General features: G+C 40.1%; 1 protein-coding gene across 13 annotated transcripts in view; it reads right to left on the bottom strand.

Moving 5' to 3' along the window:
• SYNJ1 (synaptojanin 1) overlaps positions 1 to 23465 on the bottom strand; it is a 50765-nt gene that overhangs the window by 13656 nt on the left and 13644 nt on the right. For 11 of the 13 annotated variants that reach the window (XM_059870518.1, XM_059870528.1, XM_059870433.1 and 8 more), the window contains exons 6-25: positions 23374 to 23457; positions 22798 to 22859; positions 22404 to 22500; positions 20970 to 21139; positions 19176 to 19257; positions 17807 to 17959; positions 14642 to 14807; positions 13397 to 13420; positions 10188 to 10379; positions 9601 to 9685; positions 8455 to 8595; positions 7914 to 8106; positions 6499 to 6657; positions 4512 to 4668; positions 4055 to 4172; positions 3730 to 3945; positions 3040 to 3118; positions 1873 to 2035; positions 1049 to 1255; positions 293 to 421 (exon numbers count right to left, since the gene is read on the bottom strand). In XM_059870518.1, the coding sequence (XP_059726501.1) occupies positions 293 to 421; positions 1049 to 1255; positions 1873 to 2035; positions 3040 to 3118; positions 3730 to 3945; positions 4055 to 4172; positions 4512 to 4668; positions 6499 to 6657; positions 7914 to 8106; positions 8455 to 8595; positions 9601 to 9685; positions 10188 to 10379; positions 13397 to 13420; positions 14642 to 14807; positions 17807 to 17959; positions 19176 to 19257; positions 20970 to 21139; positions 22404 to 22500; positions 22798 to 22859; positions 23374 to 23457 (2677 nt within the window). The remainder of the gene's footprint in view (positions 1 to 292; positions 422 to 1048; positions 1256 to 1872; positions 2036 to 3039; positions 3119 to 3729; positions 3946 to 4054; positions 4173 to 4511; positions 4669 to 6498; positions 6658 to 7913; positions 8107 to 8454; positions 8596 to 9600; positions 9686 to 10187; positions 10380 to 13396; positions 13421 to 14641; positions 14808 to 17806; positions 17960 to 19175; positions 19258 to 20969; positions 21140 to 22403; positions 22501 to 22797; positions 22860 to 23373; positions 23458 to 23465) is intronic. The other 2 variants (XM_059870533.1, XM_059870443.1) reach the window with 1 other exon arrangement.

Raw genomic sequence — 23465 nt, 5'->3', positions numbered from 1 at the left:
TTTAAAATAGATGCTATAAAAAATGAAAATGTTGAATAAACATTGCTATAAAATTTCACCTTTTTAAAAATGTGTAAATAAGTTTTTATAAACTTATTCACTAATAATATTTAAATGGTAAAAATGCTGTTATTTCCCACGCTGCTATTGCTTTTAAATGCAGCAATTAAACATTTCAAGTAAAAAACCAATGAGCACAAAGTGTAATATGCAGTTTGGATATGCACTTTCAAGTCCCTGCACAGACGTGAAAGCAAATATTCCCGAGCAGCTGGAAAGGTGCCCGCGTTACCTGAGGGCGGAGGGGGGCGCTGCGGAGGAGCGGGACGGGCAGGAGGAGCCACGGGCCGAGGGGGCGGGGGGCGCTTCGGCTCCAGGCTCGGGGCAGGCTCCTTCTGCTGGCCACCGGTCTGGAATTCAGCTGAAGGACATGACAGAAAACAAGCAAAAATTAATACCCTGGACATTCTAAACACCGCAAAGCTTTTCTAATAGCGAGGTTTTCTCACAGAGAGGACAGTCAGGCCCCAGCCTCGGAAATAGCAATAGGGAAGTTTTTGAGAGAGAGAAGACATGAGGAAGGAACCAATGATGAAAAGAAGCAGATTTCCTAAATCAAAACTTTTGCCTCACATGTTTTAATAAACTTACGTTTTTCATTAAATCCTTAACAATCTTAGCAACCGCAGCATTCCAAATTTGCATTTTGACTCCTACCCGTGAACCCAGTTCTCTGGAAAACAATGCTACAAAGGGAATTCTCAAGGCATTTGAGCAGTTAAAATAAACTCAATAAGAAGCCATTCTGAGAACCACCACTGTGTTCACATGTTCACTTCATAATTTAAAAACAGGCCGTGTTTAAACAGAAGCTTTCATATTGTGCTCCCAATTTATAAACGTGCCGATTACAATTTATATCTTGGAGCTGACAGGGGTAGGGATTGGCAGGGGCTGCATTCCGAGAGCATGACTGGGGTGAACCAGGATCCCTCAGACGCGCGGCAGCAGAACTGGGGTGTGGCAGCTGTCGAGGCGCAGCACGCACCATGTGCGGACACAGGGGGTCCAGGAGCTTTCCCCGGGGCTCGGCTGGGCCTCGCCGGGAGCGCGGGTCCCTCCGACAGGGTCGGGGACTGGCAGGGGCTGGAACGCGGGGAGGAGCTCGGGGAGGTGCCGAGCCCGGAGCTCGACGTCGGCTGCAGATGCTGAGGGAGGATTTCTTCGACTTCAGCGCTGTAGTCATCGATGTCTCCTAAAGAACAAACCCCAGAGGAGAAAAGCACATAAAAGCTGACTCTTTTCTCTGTGCAAGAAAAGCCCCAAAATTCCAAGGAATTAGCTCAGCAACCAAAGTATGATTCTTGCATCCAAAATTACACATGAAGAACACAAACGTATTCAAACCAGCTGAAAATACCTGAAGTGCTTAATATATATTATAGACATATTAAAGGTAATTATAACAGTGTGGCAACTGCTAAGTTGATTAATCTAAGAAACAATTAGCTTTACAGGTTATTCCCTTGGTTTGCAATATGGCAAGCTTCACTTGCTCCTCAGAAGGACAGGCAGGGGATTTCAAGGTATCTGTTATTTGTAACAACTTGTGCTTGCAAAAGGTGGAATGGTGTTTAAAAAAAAAGGCTCAACATGGATGTGATTTTGAAGAGTAAACTGTCAATTTTAAATATATTTAGAATATATTTAAATGTAGATAAGAATGAAGCAGATTGTCAAGATACTGTTGGAAATAATGTGATTTCTAATCTGTTTCAGATGGGCACAGACATATTTATATATGCATTAAATTAACCACATTATTTAGGACTGTCAGCATTTCAAAGTAAGGAATGCTTTATCTCAACAAACCTTCCATATCATAGTCTGCAGTAACTTCAGCATCTTCACAAAGCAAAGTGGAGCTTGTGGATGAAGGCAGCCCAATATTAATCTTCTCTAGATTCATCTCATCTTCCAAACTTTTGATCCACTCTGGATTTTTCAAGTTGATATTTATAATCCTTCCTTGTAGCTGAATTGCAAAAAAAAAAAAAAGAAAAAAAAAAGGCACAGAAGTTTTTAAGAGTAGGAATGTTAAAGCTCAGCATTTTAGATTTAAAAAGAAAATAATTCCTGAAAATATCACAAATAAGGTCATAGGAATTTCTGTGACTAAAAAAAAAAATTCTGGTTTTCACTTCATTTTGGTAGGTAACTACATTTATGTCATTTAAACTGTTCAATACAACCCTTTAAATTTTTTTTGGTAGAAAAACTAGCAACTCATCTCCTATGGTTCTCTTTTTCAGTTAATCAGGAAGCTTCTGGGTTTTTTTACTCTGACACTTATTTATAAAGAAACACTATTTATAAAGAAAAACAGACTTGCTCATAAACTACATGAATAAAGTCATTTTTAGAGGCTGGCAGAGAGCAGGTCCTCATTCTGTAAACTGATATTCTACCCAGAGCCCCTTTCCCGTCAGAACTGCCAGTGACATCTCACCAGATCCAAGGATCCATCTGTAAACATCACACATTAAGTCTTAACAGACACAGACTAGTGAAAACTTGAACGTCAAAAATTAAATTTTCACAAGGACTAAATACTGACCCCATAGCAGTCAATGCAAGCTGAAATTTTGACATTTTTCAGAGTTTGTAGTACAGAAGTGCTAAATTTTTAATAACTGCAGGCTATAAAGATTTTTAACCGGTTAATTCAAGAAACTAAACTCTACTTTTTAAAAGACCCCAAACCCCTCATCTGATGAAGATGCCTCTCAGTAGATCTTATTTTTTTAGGAGGAGTATTGTTAGAGAAATAAAGTTTGATACTTCTTTTATATAGCTTTTGAAACTCAACATATGGTATGTGGCCATCAAAAGGAAAAAGAAAAAGATGCAAAAGTCTAGTACAGAACAGAACAAGTTTCTAAGAATCAAAGACAATCAGTAAATCCAACCCACTCAAGGAGACTCTAAAAAGCTGGATTTTCTCTTGCTATACAAAGGTTCAGTCATTTTTTACATTACCTCAATACCATTCAAATTCATAACATTCAGAGCAGAGCTTCCTTCCAAAAATGTTACCCACATCTTGTCTTCCACAAACCTGCAAAGTTCATTGGAAACAATAACCACAAAATACCACGACACTTAATAGTACAATTGCTAGCCTAGTGCAAATACAAATCGTTATTTTCAGTTCGTTTAAAACCCCTAACCTAATTCTAGAATACAAAATTTGTATAAAATTCCCAAAAATAAGACTATCTGGAAAAATCATGTCTGAAAACTGAGACACACACAGATATGCAAAATGAAATCTAAAGACATTTAAGTTGAAATTCAAATGTTAAAAATTAAACAGATCATAACTGAAAAGTTATCTCCTACCTAAGGAAATAACTTTATTCGGGAAATTGGTGGGAACAATGAAGATGAATTTTGGACCTGCTCTAGCAGGTCCAAGTCCAGATAGGACAAGGGAGGAATGGCCTCCCACTGCCAGAGGGTAAGACGGGATACTGGGGAGACATTCTTTCCTGTGAGGGTAGCAGGCCCTGGCACAGCGTTCCCAGAGAAGCTGTGGCTGCCCCTGGATCCCTGTCTCGTGCAAGGCGTCCCCATGGCAGCAAGTGGGACTGGATGATCCCTTTGAACCTAAACACTTCCATGATTCTATAAGCAGAGATTAAAAGTAAGAAGTTTGGCTTTTTTAACCTTATAAGTATAACTTCTCCATAGCTTGCAAATTTTTGAAGAAGATCATCAATCAAGTTATCATCAAAATAGTTTTCTTCAGCTGAAGAACTTCTGATGGAGACCATCACAGTACCATCAGGGGGACCTTGCATTGCAATCACCTCCTTATACACTTTCTGTCTCTCTTCTGCTTCAATTTCAAATATGTCAATGTCAATCAGTGCAACCACAGGCCTTGAAAAAAAACCAGACAAGAAAATCCTGTCAGCAGAATATCTGAGCAACAAAATACACAGCATGAGTATTAAATCTTAGGAAGTAATGTATAAAATTGAACTGGAACCTGTGATCAGATGTCTTCAGCTCTGCTCTTCCATAGTGCAGCAAAGTGCCAGGATTCCATGTGTAAGGGACATTAGTGTCACTGTGAAAACTGGCATTCAGGAGATCCAGGTCTTCAGCTACAACCAGCAATGAAAACAAAAGAGGAAAAACACAGCGATTGCAAGGATGTGCTATTTGTAAAAAGAAAAAATATAGCAAGTAAATCCAAACTGAGTGTCTTAGAGAAAACCCCCCCGCTAAAAGTTTCTTTTCCACTCCTCAATTGTCAGTAAGTGGGATGTGATTCGTGGCCCTTTCTTCAGCCTCACTGCATTTACTGAAGGTCTGTTACAAGTGTTCTGTATCCTACCAAGCTGGGAACAGGAGCTCAGCATCACTGGCATTGTGAACATCACTAAATGGATCCTCGAAGTCCCTCAAAGAAGATTTCAAACAGTTGAAGGAAGCCCTCAAACCTGATCGGTCAAACGGCCATTTCCTTCTCCTCCAAAGGATCCGATCCGTCCACGCCGGCGTGCGACACTTTTCACTGGTGTCATAGTCATCAGAGAACAGATCATACTTGTATGTAGGGGCAAAATTGATTTTCCCTTCCAGAAATCCCCTAAAAATCTGTAAAAACAGAAGGGAAACAGCTTGAAACAAATCTGGATTCACTATTCTAACACTGACAACCTGTATAAACGCCTCAAAATAAAATTTAAAAACCTGCTATTTGTTAAAATGGATTCCTCTCCACATTTTGTCTGCTGAAAACAGTTTAAACTAGTTTAAACTACGACTAAACAGTGACCCAGACAATCATCAATGAACAGAAGTATGCCAGCAGTTATATCTTTAAGCCCAGGCTTCGGAATGACCTGCTCCTTCAGTGTCATGACCAGCTGGAGGTCACACAGAACACTGATGCTGTAACATCTGGTGCTTATTTTAATCTGGTGCTTATTTGCTCCTGGGTCAGCAAAAGTGGGGAATTAAGGTGTACATTTTATGGTTTACATCTATCTGAACATGCCAAATATCCCCACAAATTGACAGACACACACTGGTTTGGGTTGGAAGGGACCCTAAAGATCATCCAGTTCCAAGCCCTTGCCTTGGGCAAGGATGCCATTCACTAGACCAGGTCGCTCAGGGTGCCATCCAAACTGGTCTTGAACACTTCCAGGAAAAAGCTGACACAAGTTGCCCTCTCAAATAAATAGCTTTTTTTTTTTTAAAAAAAAAGACTTCTTAATACATTCAATCTATTTCAATCTATTCAAAGTGAGCTTCTCACTCATTAAGTATTTAAACCGGACACAAGATAAAACCCTTTAGCTAACTCAGTCAGCTCTACTCTTGAATTCAACCTTCCATGGGCATCTTTCCTTCACTTCAGAAATCCGTAAAATAGAAATCTAACTTGGATCTTACAGTCAAATCTGCACCAAGTGACAGGCTGACCTGCCTTTCTTGCTGGAAATACAATTTGAATCCAGTCAATTTAATAGTCAATGTCAGAAGATCAGTGTCAGAATGCTAGAAGTTGAACTTCTGAGACAATTTGTTTGGCCTCAGTAATTATTTTCTAACCTACTTTGTATGGAGCAAGTTGCTATGTAAACACCGTTCCTGAGCAGCAGGTACAGATGCGAACCTGCCACAGCAGGGACACAGCTGGTAACCAGCCAGCAGCTTCTAAATCATGGGATTTCACCCCAACAGTGCAATGCTACTCCTGCTCCCCAGCCAGGAGTCCTTTTCATATTCTGGCAGTTTCCATCGATTTCTCCAGCTTTATAACTGCTGGAGGTGTCTCCAAATCCTCTACACATCATGTTTTGATCAATTTAACAGACACTCTGACAAACAGACAATGCTGTCTGCCCATTTGAATGTACACCTTGCTTTCTCTAGCAAAAGGCTGTTAAAAAAAAAATTAAGTGAGTAAAAATATTCAGTCTTTTGCCTCCTGTTCTGGTGCACAGGATACCAGCACAAATGGAAGGGAAATCAGCAAACTCTAAATCAGCAAAAGCACTGCTTGTGATCCAAGTGCTGGCGAGCAGACACAACCTACAATAGAGGATTGTCTCTCTTTTTACCATATCCAGCCTTCCCACGCAGAGCTGCACAGAGAGAACAAGAAACCCTACAAATCTAAAAAATGTAGCTTTCTTCAGACTTTGTTATTCTGTCTTTTTATTTGCAAATAAAAAAGCTACCATTTGGACTACTCCTTTTCCCGACAATAACAGCATTAGGCCTATTACAACTTAACTGAAGAGGAACATTACCAAACATAATTATTCTTCTCAAATAGTTACATCTGACAAAAAGAAAAATATTATAATTAGAAAACTCCATGCTGAGGATACAGGTTTACGAGAGCATCAGAGCAATTGCTAAAACCAGTTAAAAAAATGAAGTATTCTCAAGTATGGTGACATTTGAACACACCTGTCCAGAGTTTTTCTGGTTGATAAGCTGGTCTCCTGCTATGAGGGGATCCCAGTTCTGTTGTCGTATCAGGTCCTTCACCTCCTCATTGGGCAAATCTATTCGATAATTGAAGTCCCCACACCAAAAAATATAGTCATGGGAAAAGAGCATCCTTCCCTGTAAAACAGCAGCACACACTGGAGTTAAAAGCAACTAAGTGACACACTTACTGCTTCTAGGTTCAGAAATTCAGTTTTTAGTTGTGAAATACGTATAATTTCTGGGCAATGAAGACAACTGAAATACATCCTAGTATTTAGTGCCCATATGATTAGAACAGCGCAATCAACAGTGTGGTGTTTACATATGGAACACAAGAGAAGTGACACTTCCTAGGGAGTTTCCATTTCTAAAGAAACACAAATGAATTGGATTCCAACATTCTTCATCTTCCTCCTCCTGTTCTAGAAGTCTGCTCAAAGGTGATGGCTGCTGCCTGTGACAGAGGAGAACAAAACGCCCCTGGGACTTTGCGACACAGTCTCCTGACAAACTGCAAATCCAGAGCTTTATCATTCAGATTTAACTGAAGACTTTTCAGTTACATGTGATTTTCAACGCTAGAGAGAGACATAAGGGCTGTATTAGTTTAAACAAAGCCCAGATTTTAGAGTGAGGACTTCTACTTCCCCCTTTGTTTTGATTTTTCCACTGCCCATAAGTAAAACCAAGCAGATACACTGGCAGAATGAAACAACAGCATTTAGGAAACTGTTGGATACAGCACTTGCTAGGAAGACTGAAACACGACAGTGGGGACAAATTTAGAAAATAAAATACCCCTTATAATAAGATGTTTACCCCTTATAATAAGATGTAATTTGTTAATTTCTGTGGCACTCCTGCACAGTGCCACAAAAATTAACAAATTACAGTTTGATGACAAAATTTAAAACACCCTTAAGTCTCAAGGAAGTATTTTGTTGCACTGATAACATTTTCAACTTGGTGATTTGATCATGAGAACATGGTGTTTGTTTATGAGAACATGGCATGGAATCATTCCTGTGTACCGAGAACAGTGATGTTTCACAGGGATTTTCTTTTTCTCAGAGGTGATTGTGTCCTGTGCCTACCCAAGTTCCACTGCATGTCAGGGATCTATAAGATCTCTGTCCTATGCTAAGTCCTTGATTCCAAAAGCAAATGACCTCATGTTTCATCATGGCAATGTCTATTCTTTCTTCTGCAGTCTTCTGTTTTACTAAACATTGTGGAAACTCAGTTACTTCTGAGATGTCTAACCCAAGGAAATCTGATTTCCACAGGAGACTGGGGAAGGGGAAAAATGCAAATGGAGCTTTGGGATGACGTTGCTGGGGCTCCAGGGGTTTCACTTTTCATTTGTTATGGAATTTGAACAGCATGCTTACCATCGGAAAGCCAAGCTTGCGAGAAATTTCTACGAAGTCTTCATTTCTCTCCTTCACCTGGGATTGCCCTGCAGCAAAATGACTGCACACAAAGCAGAGGCTGGAGGTATGGAACAGCATCCGAATGGCCACTGCACCTTTGTTCCCAGTGGCTCCTCCCATGCCAGTCTTGACTGTATCAACAGCAACATCCCTGAAATAGTGAAACAACTACTAAACCTTCCAGGAGCCTGCCACAGATGGCTCTGAGTGTGACACTGGGCTGGAGGGACACACCGTTCTCCTAGCCACAGGGCTAGTTTTTAACAGTTCCAACGGTCACTGAGCATTGACAAGATAAAACCTCAACTTTTCAAGCTCTCTGGGTGACCAGCGCTCTCTGGGCATTTAAAAACTAAGGAAAGAACTTCAACAACTACTTCAGCAGAAGGTGGAACAGCTCTCTCAGAGCCCCACGTGGCTCTGAGGAAGTCTGGGTGTTATCTTCCAACACGAGGCAAACTGAAGGTGACCCAAGCTGGAGCCAGCCGTACTCACTGACCTGATAAAGGGAGCGTGCTGAGGCCTGATGAACACGAAGAGGCAGACGCCCACCAGCTGCTCTGAAGCCAGCAGCACGTACTTGTAATCTCTGGAGATGGTCTTCTGCAGCTCAGCAGCCCAGAGCTTCTGATTTGTGGTGCTGGTAGTGAGATTAAAAACACCAGGTTGGAAATAAACCAAATTGAGCAGGTTTCTAGCTGGTGAATGAGCTGTCTAAGCTACATCCAAGAACCTGAAGTAAAACTTGAGGCAGTAAACCAAAGCCAAGTTGGGAATGGTGCTCAAACATCTCCCAGCAGAGACACGGGCTCTAGACTGTCATGCCACCATTGTTTCACATTCAGACTCTACAAATGCTGCCTACTTTGCCCAACACCACAGATGACTTCAGGAGCCATGGTGATCTTTGCTCTATTTACAAGCCCAGACTAGAGGAGGAAACCTAAGAATTGTTTTAGAGAGTTACCTCCTAGCCTAGAGCTCAGTCAATATTGGAAAACAGGTGTCACAGTCTTAGATCAAGAAGAAACATCCTTGGAGACCTAACAGACTGTAGTTTCAAGAACCAGCACCGGATGGGAATGAAAAATATCAGGCCTGGTACACAAAGGGTGAAATCAGGGGATGACAAGCTGACACCTGGTACCCAACAGACAAAACTCTGCACAAAGGCTACAGCATTATAGGCTTTATGTGCTCTTCCCAATGAGTTAAACCTTCCCTAACGCCCAGAAACATGCAAAGCAGGCAGAGAAAACAATGGACAAAGGGAATTTGGTCCTAGGACTACACACACTTATGTCTGGTATCACCCACCACTGGGAAAAATGTATTTCCATAACCCAGTCTGCTAGGAGTGAAAAATCCCAACTCCACAGTAATACATCCATGCAATACATGGAATGGCAGTGCAAACTAACAGTATGGAAGGAAGCCTTCCTTTATACAGATCACAACCCGATACATAACGGCACATCAACAACACACGCTTTTGGAAAGATTTTCACAGGATTTGCTATTCCCAGCAATACAAGACAGAGGAACTGAAGAACACTGCAAGCCCTGGAGAAAAACTTTAAATAGCATACGACTTGAAAAAGGTGATTATCAGCCAAACAAGTACTGTGTGGACTGGATCACCCACCTGGCATTCACAATGTTTCCCGCATTTAACTCCACCATTTCTTCAAATCCAATGGCAAAGATGTCCACAGGTTTGTTTTTGCGATCTTGAGGTAAATAGGGAAAAAGTTATTTCTTGTTTCTAATTAACTTAAGAATCAAGACCTCATATATATACATATATATATATTCATTCTAAGAAAAAAAAATTCCTTCCTTGGAAAGAAATTGCTCCCTGTGAGGGAGGCACAGGGTGCTCAGAGAAGCTGTGGCTGCCCCTGGATCCCTGCAAGTGTCCAAGGCCAGGTTGGATGGGGCTTGCATTAGCCTGGGATAGTGGAATGTGCCCCTGCCCATGGCAGAGGGTGAAACTGGATGAACTTTACGGTCCCTTCCAACACAAACCAGTGTGGGATTCTGTAAAATTGTCGCAAAGAAGCTTTTAAATAAATCCAGATTTTGAAAGGTGTTTCTCTGGCAGGTGGTGGAACTGTATCTTTATGGTCCCTTCCTACAGTTCTATGCTTCTGTGATACCTGTTTCAATGTCTGATCTACTCGGAAAAATCAGAGCTTTCAAGAAAAAGTAATGACAGAACACAAATCCTACCTTGGAATTCATGGATTCCAGCTAGCTTGGGTGCATCCAGAAGCCAGTCAGTGAGGGTTTGATTTCTGAAGGCAATACTTCGAAACTGCTTCCCCCCATTGACGTTCCACGTCCCAACGCAGACTCGGATCTTCTTCGGCTTTGCATACTTATAGAAGTTCTCACACATGCTCTTGAGCACTTTTACAGATGCTGCAAAAACATTTGAAAGACATTACTTTTACAGCGAATGTTTGAGAGAGCTTGGCAGGGAGATCTTCCCAATGCACGTGCACAGACAAAGCTAAACTGCAAAAGCACAAGGAATGCAGCTTTCCCAGGGGAAAGTACCCTTAGAGACACACGTTACTTGTGTGGGCAAGACACTGACTGAAAAACAGCAGCAATTTGTTCAGAATTATATAGAGACAAATAACCCATGAAGGAAACAATTCCCATGTTTTCCAAATATCTGTTGTTCTTTCATCTCATCCACAACATTCTAGGGAAACCATGTTTTGTACATATCTGTCTCATTTTCACAGATCAATTCATGAAATACAATCTCTTACAGAACCAACGTGCACATATATTAAATTCTGGAAGTGTAAAAGTTGCTGATACCCTACGCCTACTAAAATAGAGAAGGTACATAATTTCATATCAGAGTATGTCTATTTAAGCCACAGATCTGAATTATTTTTACATCAGTTGAATTCTAAAGAGCTGCTTTAGTGAGGACAGTAGGCTGGGATTCAAAATAATTCATCTCATTTCTCTGTCCCATCAGCCTTTCCCTGTGCCTTGTTTTTATGTGCCAGATGAAGAGAGGAATGACCCATATGTAAAGGACATTGTGACAAACACAGAAAGAAAAAAGCTGAATCAATGCTCAGGTACTTAAGTTATATTAATTTACCTATTTTCCATGTTCTCATGGTTTTCAGACTCCAAAAGAACAATTTAAACAATATCAGATGGAATTATTCCCTTCACTTGTTGCTGTCTTGAAAAATAGTCAGTTACTGGGAATGGTATTTCCATTTAAATTCCCCAAATAAGATGATTAGAGAGCTGCTGCTGTCTTTTCAGTTATTCTTGGCCGCCTGGCTAAAACAAAAATCAGGTATTCTCTATCCCTGTTGGGTTTGAAAAAAACTGGAAGCAAGAGAAGAAAATATATTGTGTTTCTTGGCTGCGAATGCTTCCCCTGCTGAACAAATCACACATCCATAAATGGGCCAACCACACAGAAAAGACAATGAACTGGTTGGTGTCTCCCTGGGGTGCTCCAAAGAGATCATGCTCGGGATCATGCTTTCTTCATCAAAATCCAGGGAAATGAAGTCTAGAAAACAGCAAGGAGCCAACAGGACACTTGAGCCCTCCAGGCAAGAGCCAAATACAGGCTCTGCTTCTGACCCACACTCCAGGTGACTCCAGCCAGGAATTAACAACACGTGCCCAAAAGGCCACAGAGGGTGGAGAGGAGGTACCTCAGCACCTGGCCACTGAAGGGAAACAATCCCAGGAATGCTGCAGCCACAACACATCCAAAAACCCAAATCATCCCAAGGGCTGGCTGAAGCCCAGGAACCCAAACCAGCCGTGCAGGCCTGCGGAGATGAGCCTCTGCAGCACTCTGAGCCAGTTTAACAGCAGAGTTTGCACGTTTCTCCTCTGGGGTTCCATCTCTTTATTTTGAAAGCTTACTGGATCTCAGCTTCGTTTTAGTTACTCCAAATCATTCAGTTGCTACTGAGCAGCTTTTAAGAAAAGCTGCAAAATTTCATTTTTGCCTATTTAACTCCTGATGTTATGAGACCCTAATGTGAAAAGCCTTACCAGGTTAGATTCTAACTTTAAAAGTGAACTGAAAACAAACTTATTACAAACAAAAAAAAATTATATCTTTAAACTAGCAGTCTTCCATAATTGTAGAATGACTCCTTTTATAAATTTGAATAATTAAAAATAAAAATTTTACTGCTTTCCAAAATACTGAGTGAACCAAGTGCTTTTCAGAGCACCTGAGACTATGATTTTCCTACATATTTCTAGTTATTTATCTTTTCAGCAAAATTGTGCCTCACTCTACCATGTTAGAAATCCAATCAGTTACATTTTCTGTTATTTGCAGAAAAAATTCTTTGCTGCTCTTACTAGGCAAGCAGAAATTTCAAATTCAGTTTTACAAAGGGAGTGTTAGTTTAACATTCTGTTTGGAATATTCTGCGCAACTGAATGGAACTGTTGGAACTTGATGGAACTGTTTTACTGAAACATCCAAATTCCTGTAGGAATTTTTCAATATATGCAATTCGTACCCAGCTGAAATCCTGAAATGCTAAAAAAAAAATAGTTGATTCATAACTCTTACAAAAATATGCACTCTAATAAATAACAAAAATTAGACCAACAGTAATTGATAAATATATAAAAATACCAACAGTAATTGATAAATATATAAAAAAATAGTTGGCTCTTCTTCCAGAGATATAAGATAGGAGGCAATACCATCGGTGAGTGCGACCAGTCATTCCAATAAGCACTTGGTTACACTGACAAAATGCCAGTGAATCACTGAATAGCAGACAGACATGACTTGTGACTCAGATTTCATTCCTTAGATACTCACTGAGAGTTAAGCAGGTAGAGTCAAACACATATAGGAAAAGCAAAACTGGCAAATGAAAAGGCCATTTAAATTCGCTCAGTGCACCGTAAATTCTGATTAGATTTTAGAGCATTAGGAATATTTAATTTTAAATAATGGTTTCTGGGAACAAGAACATGAAGTGCTGCACAGCCGACAAGCTTCCTGCACGAACACAAGCATGTGGAACCCTCTAGCAGCAAATTAGAAGAAATTACAAATTGTACTGAAGAATTTCACCTCTTATCCTAAACAAAGCAAAAATACAGAAGCCTCCAAATTAGATAAAAAACAAAATTCCTTTGCAGCTGGAGCATGTGCAGAAAATAAACCCCTGCGAATTGGTTGCCTCATTTCCTAACTCTCCCCCAAGCTCAAATGCAACATTTTTCACCTCTTATAGTCTCACTTTTATTGGATTAAAGGATGTTGGGGCACAGGAATGCCAGATCCAAACACCACCAGGAAAATGTGAGCCCATAGCCAAATATTACACAAACAGACAGAAGAAAAGCCAGAGGACAACAACAGCTGCTCAGGTATTTACAGTTTATTTTACTGTACTATACTATACCTGATTGTAATGATTGCTCTGAAACTACGGATGCAGTAAGAGGGAAACAAGAGAAGATTAGTCAAATAAGATATTGCTTTTTAGGATTTTCCAGCAACGTGTGAGAAAACATGCTGTTAATACACAATATATTACACATAACCAATTGCATCAGTTAAAGCATATGTTTTGTGCTGCAAAATCTACCAAGTTTCACAACGGGATTAGCAAATCCTCTTTTCCTCCTTTATTAACAACGGATTCACACATGTTGAAGTACCCCGCTGGTTCACTTGCCATCTAGCACAGAATGTAGAGAGATTTCAGGGAAGAGAGATTAATGCTCCTCAGCTGTCAGGAGCTGCAAATACAGAAAGGACAGCTTGCATTCCCAGAAAAAGTGAGAGGAGATTAAATCAAACTGTAACTAATTTTGAGGTGAGGCTGATTTACCGGGTTTCAGATATAAGAAAAAAAATCACAATAACATGAAACCTTGTGCTAAACAAATGGGACAAAACCACTCCCTCTGCCTCCCCATCAGATGAAGATGTGGACCCTCAACACGAAGACTACAACTGGGCAACTATTTTCCTCTTGAGCCAGAGATTTGCACTGGAGCTTTGACATATTTTTTTCCTCATTCTAGGTTAAGATGTGCCCGGGAAAAGGAAAAAAATGAAAAGGAAAATTTAAGAATGCTTCCCTAAAAATTGCAGTAACCCAGAATATTACTGGCTGGGATTTTGGAAAGAAGACTCAAATTTAAGTTCCTTCTTCGGCCAGATATTAGCTCTTGTAGCTTTGATGTCCCAGAAGAGGACTGAACACAGCCCTATGACTGACCCACTATTTTCTTGCCCACCAGACTTGCAGAAGATGGGACTGACTGCAGTTCCAGGGACCATGGAGGCTACACCTCTTTGGGGATGCAGGATGCTGTTTCAGCACCCTGTTCTCATGAGGGGAACCACCTTTCTGGTACAAAACCCCCAAGAGTCACATGGCTGCCCTGCACAGAGTTTCTTATCGAAATCTCTCTGGTTTTGATTTAGAACTTGACCCGAAAATCACAGACAGGTAAAGCAATTTCTGCAGCACGTTAGTTTGGCACTATTAGTAAAGCAGAAGTAACTCCCATTTTTTAATAAGCCAAGAGAACATAAAATAGCATTTATACTTTCCAACAGTGCTTTGAAAACAAACTTGATACAGCTTTCTTACACCAAATAGTTATCAGAGATTAAAATCCTGAAAGACACATACCGCGTAAACTGCTGGTGGTTAAGAGAGCCCGTGCTTTATCTGCTAAATCACTATTTAGGGTATTTCCCAATAACAAAACATCAATGGCCTCCTGCTTGGAGCTATCAAAAAAGTTATTTTGGATCGTTCTGGTCACAGAACGAGCACCATCCTTCAGCTTTCCAGCCTGTTAGGGAGGAACACGTATAAAATATTTTATGTCGGACACTGCTCACAATACATTGGCAATATTCAGCAGAAACACGTAAACTGTGTTAATGACTTTAAGGGCTAAGGCAATTTTCTTCTTTAAGTGTTAAATCAAGTTGTCTGAGCCTACTGTGCTACATGTGCTTTCCCCCCACCCCCAGATGCTAAAAGACACAGTAATACCTACAAGGCGTATCTAACGAGCAGATTTAAATTACACAAAATAAAATAAAATACTGCAGGGAGGGGATTTTTTTTTCTAAATCCTAGCTCTTTAGAAATTAATTTGATATTGTGCCATGTTTAGACCATGACAGGGATTTTGGGCTTTTCCCCAAATAGTGAGAGATGAGCAAGCACTCGAGTCCAAATGCCGTGACACATGAATGTATATGTTTATGGACTTAGGAGTTCAGAATTCACATTCTGGAATATCCATGTTAAAAACAGAGAGAGCTTCCACTTAAGACCGCCCTTAACTTGTTCAAATAACATGCAAGTCTCATGCAGCATCCCAGAAGGAACACAGGCACTGATCCACGGCTACAGACACACCCAGACACTGTCTCTGCACACTCTGGCCTGACCGAACTGCAGTCCAGAGGAATGGCCTTCCAACCACCTGGGCTGAACAAGGGTCTCCAGAGAAACGTGCTGCTGATGCAGATGTACCTGAGGGTCACACAGACCCACAGGATAACGTAGCTAACGGATAATGCCGTCTCGTGCTCGATTCCAAACCCGGCACTGTTGACTTGGGCACACAAAAACACCTGGCGCAGCATGTGCTTCGCCTGTGAGCACACACTGCTGCAGGTACACGAAATACAGACTGTGATCCATCAGGGATGCTGCAAGGGATTGTGTTATTATAAAAAAATACTCCCAAGTTCACAGCTTGCATTGTCCATGAAAGCCTCTTAAATGCATGTGGAAAGAAGGCAAAAGCTTAACAAAACCACCCTAGGATTTAGTTCTGAATTGTACTAGGCAGCAAGACAGATGCTACTCTTTTGGCAAGGCTAAGTGGCTTTGGCAGACAATGGGGATGAGCTGTGGGGAGCACTCTGTTGCAGTAGGATTTTGATAGGATGCACTCCCTTCCTGGCGGACAAGGTACAACTGGTGATCCAAAAAACCACACTCACCATTCACATATCAGGCAATTAATTGAAAGGAACCCCGAGAAAGCAAAAGAAAGAGCAGGTAAGGAGTTAGATGTAACAAGTATTATAATGCTTTAAAAAGAACTGGTTTTCGTATAGAAAAGTATATTAACACACTTAAGGTTAAAATAGTTCTCTTATGTGAAATTTCTGCATTTTTACTTTTAAGTATTCTTGGGCTTTGAAGAATCAAACTGGCAAGTAGGAAATGGAACAATTTCAGGCATCAAATTTTTCATATGAGAAATGATGATGCAAATGAAAAACTACATTTTAAAATATATACTCACAGTACTCAAAAACATACTGAGTCAGGTTTAATTGAAACAAGAGCAAGTATTGTATGGTTCTGCAAGCATTAAAGATCCTCTTTGAATAGACTGGACTCATGTCAGAGGTGTTTGATTTATGAGATGTGGTACAAATTAAGAGTTGTCCAAGGGCAGGGATCCAGAATTATTCCAAAGACAGCAGAGTAAATGTATTGTCGTTGTTTAACAAACTGAAACCAGGACATCTCCTCTGTGTTTTAAACATTAAAAATGGAAATGTATACATCAAATGCATTTTTTAAAGTCAAAAAACATTTTAAAATAGCCAAATGAACTAGATTAAATAGATGTTTATTAATTTAGGAAAAGGAACTTAAAGTTGAATGGCAAAGTCAAGACAAGGGGAGATACTCCATAAAATACTTACTGCAGTTTTCCTGGCAGTCTAAGTGAAATTTTTGTAAGAAAATAAAACTAAACATCTTGAACCAAATTCCATTCCACAGTAAAATACAAGCAACTGCCAAAGGAACAAGTCTTGTGTGCACCAGTCAAGGGGCAGAATAAGCAACAAGTTGATTTGATTATTTTGTTTTACGTATTTTGCTGTGACACCTCCTCCACGAGCAGAGAAGGACCCCGGCACAGTGTCAATGAACAAATGATGGAAAATCCAAAACAGTTGCCTGTGGCTTCATGGGCTATAACATGGAATGAGAAGCAGCACATTCTTTAGCAGAAAGAATAGTGTGAAAAGACATTCTTGAGGGAACCAAGGGCAAAAATTGCTACGGATCAACATTTGTCTTGACAGGTACCAACTGGCAAGGGACAGGATTAAGGAAACAAAAAAGCAACATTGTGAGAAAAAAAACAAAAGGCAGAATTAGAAAATGGGAACAACTCGGGCATCAACCCAGACAAGTTGAAGAGAAACATTACACTGTCATGGAGCATGGAACTGTTCTTACAGCGTTAAAAAGCAGGGTAGAAACAAAATTTGGGGTTTTGTTCAGTGACTGCAAAACTGAGAAGTAAAAGCCCGACAAACATGCAAACAAAACCCACCAGGCTACAACTAGATTAGTATTGACACTCTAAAACATTAAAAACACGAACAACATCCCATCAAACAGACTTGAAAACGAGATATAGTGAATGGAACTGAAATAATAGCAGGAAAGGTACAGAGAGAAAAGTAAAAACATTCAAAGAAACTAAAGCTGATTTGAATACACATTTTTCTGAACTACATTCTAAAGAAATGGAAGATTTCAGACTTATCCGTTCATACAGAATAGTGTTACGTGGGAGGCAGGAGCATGTCTAGGAAGGGATGTAGAGGAACATGACCTGGTTATCAACAGAACCAACCATTTCAAGTTAATTTTTTTGGTTGGTTGGATTTTGTTTGGGATTGTTTTAGGATTACAAAGAGCTCATTTTTTAAAGAGAATCTCATCATTGCTAAATTAATGGCAGAATTTATTCAAACCCATACTGAACAGTGCTAAAACATTTAAGAAGATGTACTTTACCTTAGCTTTTCCTTCAAGGGCTCCAGTTCCAGCATAAATTTTACTGACAGAATCACCATTCACAGACCACATGGATCGGAAAACTTCCTGAAAGCGAGTAACTAACTGAGGCTTCTCAGCTAATCCTAATACCTCCAGCTGTTTTGTTAGCATCTGTAACAGGTAAAGACAGCATTAGCAGAAAAACCCCAACAAACCAAACCAAAAACAAAAAATAACCCCACTTGAAATATATTTCTTAAAAGGCACGTGGTATTTTTCAGCATATATGCATAAAACCCCACAAATCCTGGGTTTATATGTCTCATTCTGAGCAAACAGTCAGCATAACATGCTTGAAAGGCTGCATCAGACATGTAATTTAGCACCAACACTGCATTTTCCTTTGAAGATAGGTAGTACAGGAAAAAATTACATAGCTGCTTTGTAAATGTTTTCATCTTGAAGTTCACCAAACTAAACACAGAAGCTATTTTCAAGAGCTTTTCAAAAATCTTTAAGAATCTTAAGGTGTCTGACAGCAAGAAGGAGCCTCAAGTAATAGACACAGAATGGCAAAGGCAAAATTCTGAAGGTCGGGCAGGAATCAAGAGCAGATAGAAAAGGAAACTTGCAAAACAAAATTAAGAAGAAATAGACAAGAAGTTTTAGAAATTGGGTGCTTGTTCTTATAATTTTAGGGGGTCATCTAGAGTTCAGTACCTGTTATTTTAAGTATCTACTGTGTTAAATTAAGAATTCATGTATCTCATTTAATAGAATTTTACTTTTAAGTAAGCAGTTCTTCAGGATTAACCATTTCACTTCTTATCAATTAGTTTTTTTGCTTTTAGCTCTCATACTTTAGCTGAAATCATAATTTAATTCTCATTGCTGAAAAATCTGGCACACCTGGTTAAAAAAAAAGTTGTATTTATGCAGTTCTTAAAAAGATATGACAGGAAAAAACAAAGCTAGATAGCTACATTTGACATGTAAGTACTCTACACAACAAGAAGGTAAAAAGAATCTTATGCCCCAGAAAACTTGTGTAAATGCAGCAGCCAAAAACCACATATTCCAAAATCAGATAGGTCTGTTCTAAAACCAGCGCCCTGTAAGTTGTCACAGAAATTCCTCTTAAGAGGGGAATTTTAACTCTACAAAACTCAGAAAACACAAGGGTAATGATTTCCCTAGGTTTGACCTTGCAGCATCCCTATTTTTTCATTTTCAAACATGCTGAAGGTCTTCTCTCCGGCAGTCAGACCGAGAAACAGCTCACACTAGGAAAACACCTGTGAAAAGCTCATTCACCCTTCCTAGGGAAGGTGACACTACTGGTCCAGCCCAGGAGCCCCAGAGGCAGCAGCTGGACAAGGTCTCCTACCTCCAAGCCAAAGAAGGCCTGCACACTGTTCGTTCTGTCCAGACAGTCCAGGCAGTTGGTCCTGACCGTGCCACTCTGGGATCTGTGCCAAAGACAACAGGAGAGGGAAAACAACTGAAATAACTCATTTAGCACACATCTCTTTAACAGAGGCAAGGGCAGGCAGATCTGAAGCAGAGCAGTAAATCAGGGCATTGTCAGTGCCCCACAAGGACATTTATAAACGTGTCAGCAACAGAGGGTGAGCTTCAAGTGCTGACTGAGCACAGCCCAGGCATTTTCTGCCAATAACATCCATCCTTCTGCTTTGCTTTCTCCCAGTCCTCCTTGCTTGCTTGGTTAAGTGTCATGCAAGATTTAAAGTTTCTTTTCAAGCAATTCAACTAACACACTTCGAAAAAACCTCAGAGAAATAACTTAGTTACAACAAAAATGGAAAAAAAAAAAGAAGTACTGAGTCAGTTCTTGAATTTTATGTAACTAAAAGTAACAGGAATTTATGATATAACTAAAGCCAATTCCAATGCCTCACAACTTGCTCATAAAAATGAAAAACAAGCTCTCCCTTTGAGCTCAAGTGATGTTTGAGGCCTGTAAGCACTCAGAACTGCTCCACCTCCTTTGGGAAAAGCCCAGTAACTCCTGCTAGAAACTCTCAGAAGGATCGTGTTGAGTAACATGCATGTGCTGCCTGCTCAGCTGGGAGTACAAAACACTAATGGCTCTCCCAAGGACACACACTTATCCCTTACTTCTGGCATTCCCTGTACACAGTTTGCCCACCAAAGGCAGTATGGTTTCAGCACCTTTACTTAGAGGCATAACCACAAACTGCAGCAAGTTCTGAAGAATTTCCTTCAAGATTTTTTTTTTTTTGCATTACTGTCTCTGCATTTGATTTGAAATAATAAGCAAAAAGCCTGACATTTCCCAAAGGAGACAGTCCATGAACTCACAAGTATTATAACCACTTTCTTTTAACACAAGTCTTTGAGCTGTCATAAGCCACAGGGTTTTTTTGCTTTCAGTCTGTTGAATTTTGATTTGTGACGGCATTTTTTGAATCTCCCAATTAAAAAAAAAGAAAAGCCATTTTTACAGCTTTTTGGAGCTCATCTCCTCATCATTCAGCAACTCTTTCTCAGGGAGAACCTCACTCAGCACCTTGTTCTGCATTACTTAAAAGGCGTAAGGGTGTGGAAGGGAGAAGAGAAGGAATGTTGCCTACTTTTATCTCTGCTTCTCTTTTCCTGCTGAGATAAGCACAGCCTTTGCTCCAGGAATCAGGAATAAGTACAGAGCAGAGCAGGAAATGTGCATCTCAATCCCGCTTTGAGAGAATGGAATCTCTCAAATGGGGGATCCAGGCACAGACAAAAACACTGTCCTGCACACATTTACAACACACAGAAAATGGCATGTTCAATCACTGAGGGAAGTACTCAGCCTGTAATACAGGAAGATGGAAAAACAGACATTAATTCCATGTGGCTGCCCGCTAGAAAAAGGACTATCGACCATTTCCACAAAATCCTGAGGTGAAAGGCCTGAAATTAATTCTTGCCCCTTCAATGTCTCACAGAGATCTTCTTTAGGTATTTTTAGAGCATACACAGGATGAGACAAGGTCTTACCGGAGTAAAATAGGTGACTCCTATTTCAGCTGTTAAGGATCACCCAGGATACACTAAAACCACAGTAACAAAACCAACAGCCTCTCTCTTATCTTCTTGCTGAAGGGTGAAACACATCCCAGCACCACAATTTAATCTGAGGAAAGTTGTACGCACAAACCTTTTCACTTCCTTTCCATCAAAATAAAAAAATCCACACTCTAAGAATTTCTGGACTTGAGGTTTAAGGACACTGTGTAGTTTTTCTGCCTTTCCACCTTTAACCATCTGATGATAGTCGAAGTTCACCATTTTGATATCAGCTGAATGTTCAGATGCTTTCAAATGGCTCTGGCATTGTAAACAGAAATAAAAAAAAATTAAATATACCAGGACATGAACATACAGAAATAGGAGCTAAACAAGAGATTACTAATATTTTAAAAGTGGTTTTATTAGCTTTCTTTTAGGTAAAATGAAAACTTTTATCACCACTGAAATGAAGCACTCAGAACTGATTCATATTTCGCATTTGTATTTTTCTTTTCCTTATCACAAAGTCAGGTTTTTCCCTTACTCCCCCAGGGGTCACCAAGGCAACCCATGGCCTCTTCTGCAGTTCAAATGCTTTCACTTGGAAAAGGCTGTTCCAGTGAAACCCCTTTTCACCAACAGCCACTGACATGCCAGTCAGCAACGGGGATCGAGTAAACGCTTCAACTACTACTGGCAAAAAACCCACCCAAATTATTTAGGTTGCTGTGGAGAATGACTTGAGCAAAACTCTCCCTAAGTACTCCCTGAAAAATCCTTAAGTGCGCACACAAAGTCTGCTGGAAAAGCCGCGGTATGGACGCACATCTGGGAACGCTGCGGTCTCCTACCAGGAGAGCCGGATACAGCGAACGTGCCAGTGAACGCCCCAGCCTTCAATCACTGCAGCACAGAGGGAAAAGGGACAGGGAGGTAACAGATGGCTGCTGACATGTTCTCTGGCTGCAGACGGAGCTCCTCAAACAGTCGGTATTTACCAACTGCAACACGGAGTTTTCTTTTAAACTAGTCAGTGGGAATTAATGAGAGCAGCCACCTAGAGTTCACATCTTCTGAACACACATTTCCTGCTAATCATGAAGCAGCTCCACATTTAAACTGATAAACTGCATTTTTTTAAAAAAATTGTAAGGGATATACCCATTAATTTAAAAAGAAATATCTTTAAAAGAAACATCACAGCATTAAATATCAAAGTATCATGTATTTATTAATCAATTTTATAGTGTAAAAGACCTATGTTTTCAGTAAGACACTAGTAAGCATGAAATACACCAAAAAAAAAAAATTAAAAATTAAAACCCCTCAACATTGTCTACATTACTGTTATAATTTTCCAGTTCAGTAACCAATCTGAACAGAATCAAACAGGAATTACATAGAGAGCTTTTAACAATTCATTTCACATCACGCATCTTAAGCAGTGCTGTTATGATAAACCAAATTTTAGCTCCCAAAGCACTGCATACCTGGGGGTTTGGTTTCCAAAGGCTATGTAAAAGCTTCATTGCAGGCAAGCAAATTCCAAGGATATGCACAGCGAAAGAACTGCCATACTCACCTGGAAGGCTTTGCTGAGCATGTGCTCCCCTTCCTTTGCCCCAAGTAAATTTACAATAATTTGCTTGCCATATAAATTTTTAAGAGTTTGGAAATGCCTGTTATCGGAAGAAAAATTCCACAATCATTTTCTGTCACAGAAAAAATGAACAGTAACACCTGCAATACTGAGAGTTACAAAGTATCCAAAATAAATTTTATTCACACTTCCCAACAAAGCATTGAAAGGCCGAAGCAATCCCCAGAAGTTCCCAGCTTTGCTAAATTCCACATTCGTATAGACAAAGCCTCCCATTTGGAGGCTTTGTCTGTACAAATAACATCTCCCATCTCTGATGCAGCAGAACTTACCAGAAGTTTGTAGTGCATTAGCAGAAACTTTAGATGTTCTTTACCTGTCAAAAGCCGGTGCATTCGCCTCAAAACCCCTTGACATCCTGACACGATGGGATCCCACCTACAACATCAAGAGTACACTAAATTGTCTTGTTTTGAGTAAAATGATGGTATGTCTAAAGAACCCAGAGTCCCTCTAAGGCACAAACTTTTTAACCTTTCCTGTCAAAAAGGTGTCACAGCAGCAGGACCTGAATCAGTCCCTCTTTCAAGAAAATTGTGATGAAATTCTATCACAGTAACTCTTGATCCTTATTGACTTCTTGAGAAGACTTCTCAAGAGCAATTAAGAAGAAAACAGCCTCTTTGGATGCCCTTAGATAACCCATTTAAAACAGGAAAAAGAATTTCAAAGAGGAGACATGGAAAAAAGAATGGATATTCAAGTCACGTGCAAGACAACTTTTAGACTTGAGAGAAGCAGACTTGGTGAGGCACAACAGCACCAACATACTCCCAAAGGATCACCTCATCCTCACAGCCAACTGTGAAGGAGAGCCCAAAGGCTACTAGATTATGTTAAAAAGGACATGAATAAAAATCATCTGTATAATTAAATCTAATCTCCTGCTTACCTGCAGTCCTGGCTGTTCCCAAAATAATGGAACAGATCCTCGAATCTGTATGAAAGATGACACAGAGTCATCCAAATATATCACCTGTTAAG

The sequence above is a fragment of the Haemorhous mexicanus genome, chromosome 2, assembly GCF_027477595.1.
Source record: "Haemorhous mexicanus isolate bHaeMex1 chromosome 2, bHaeMex1.pri, whole genome shotgun sequence".
Lineage (NCBI taxonomy): Eukaryota > Metazoa > Chordata > Aves > Passeriformes > Fringillidae > Haemorhous > Haemorhous mexicanus.
The sequence above is the reverse complement of the archived record's forward strand: the minus strand, read 5'-3'. Positions and strand labels throughout refer to the sequence as shown.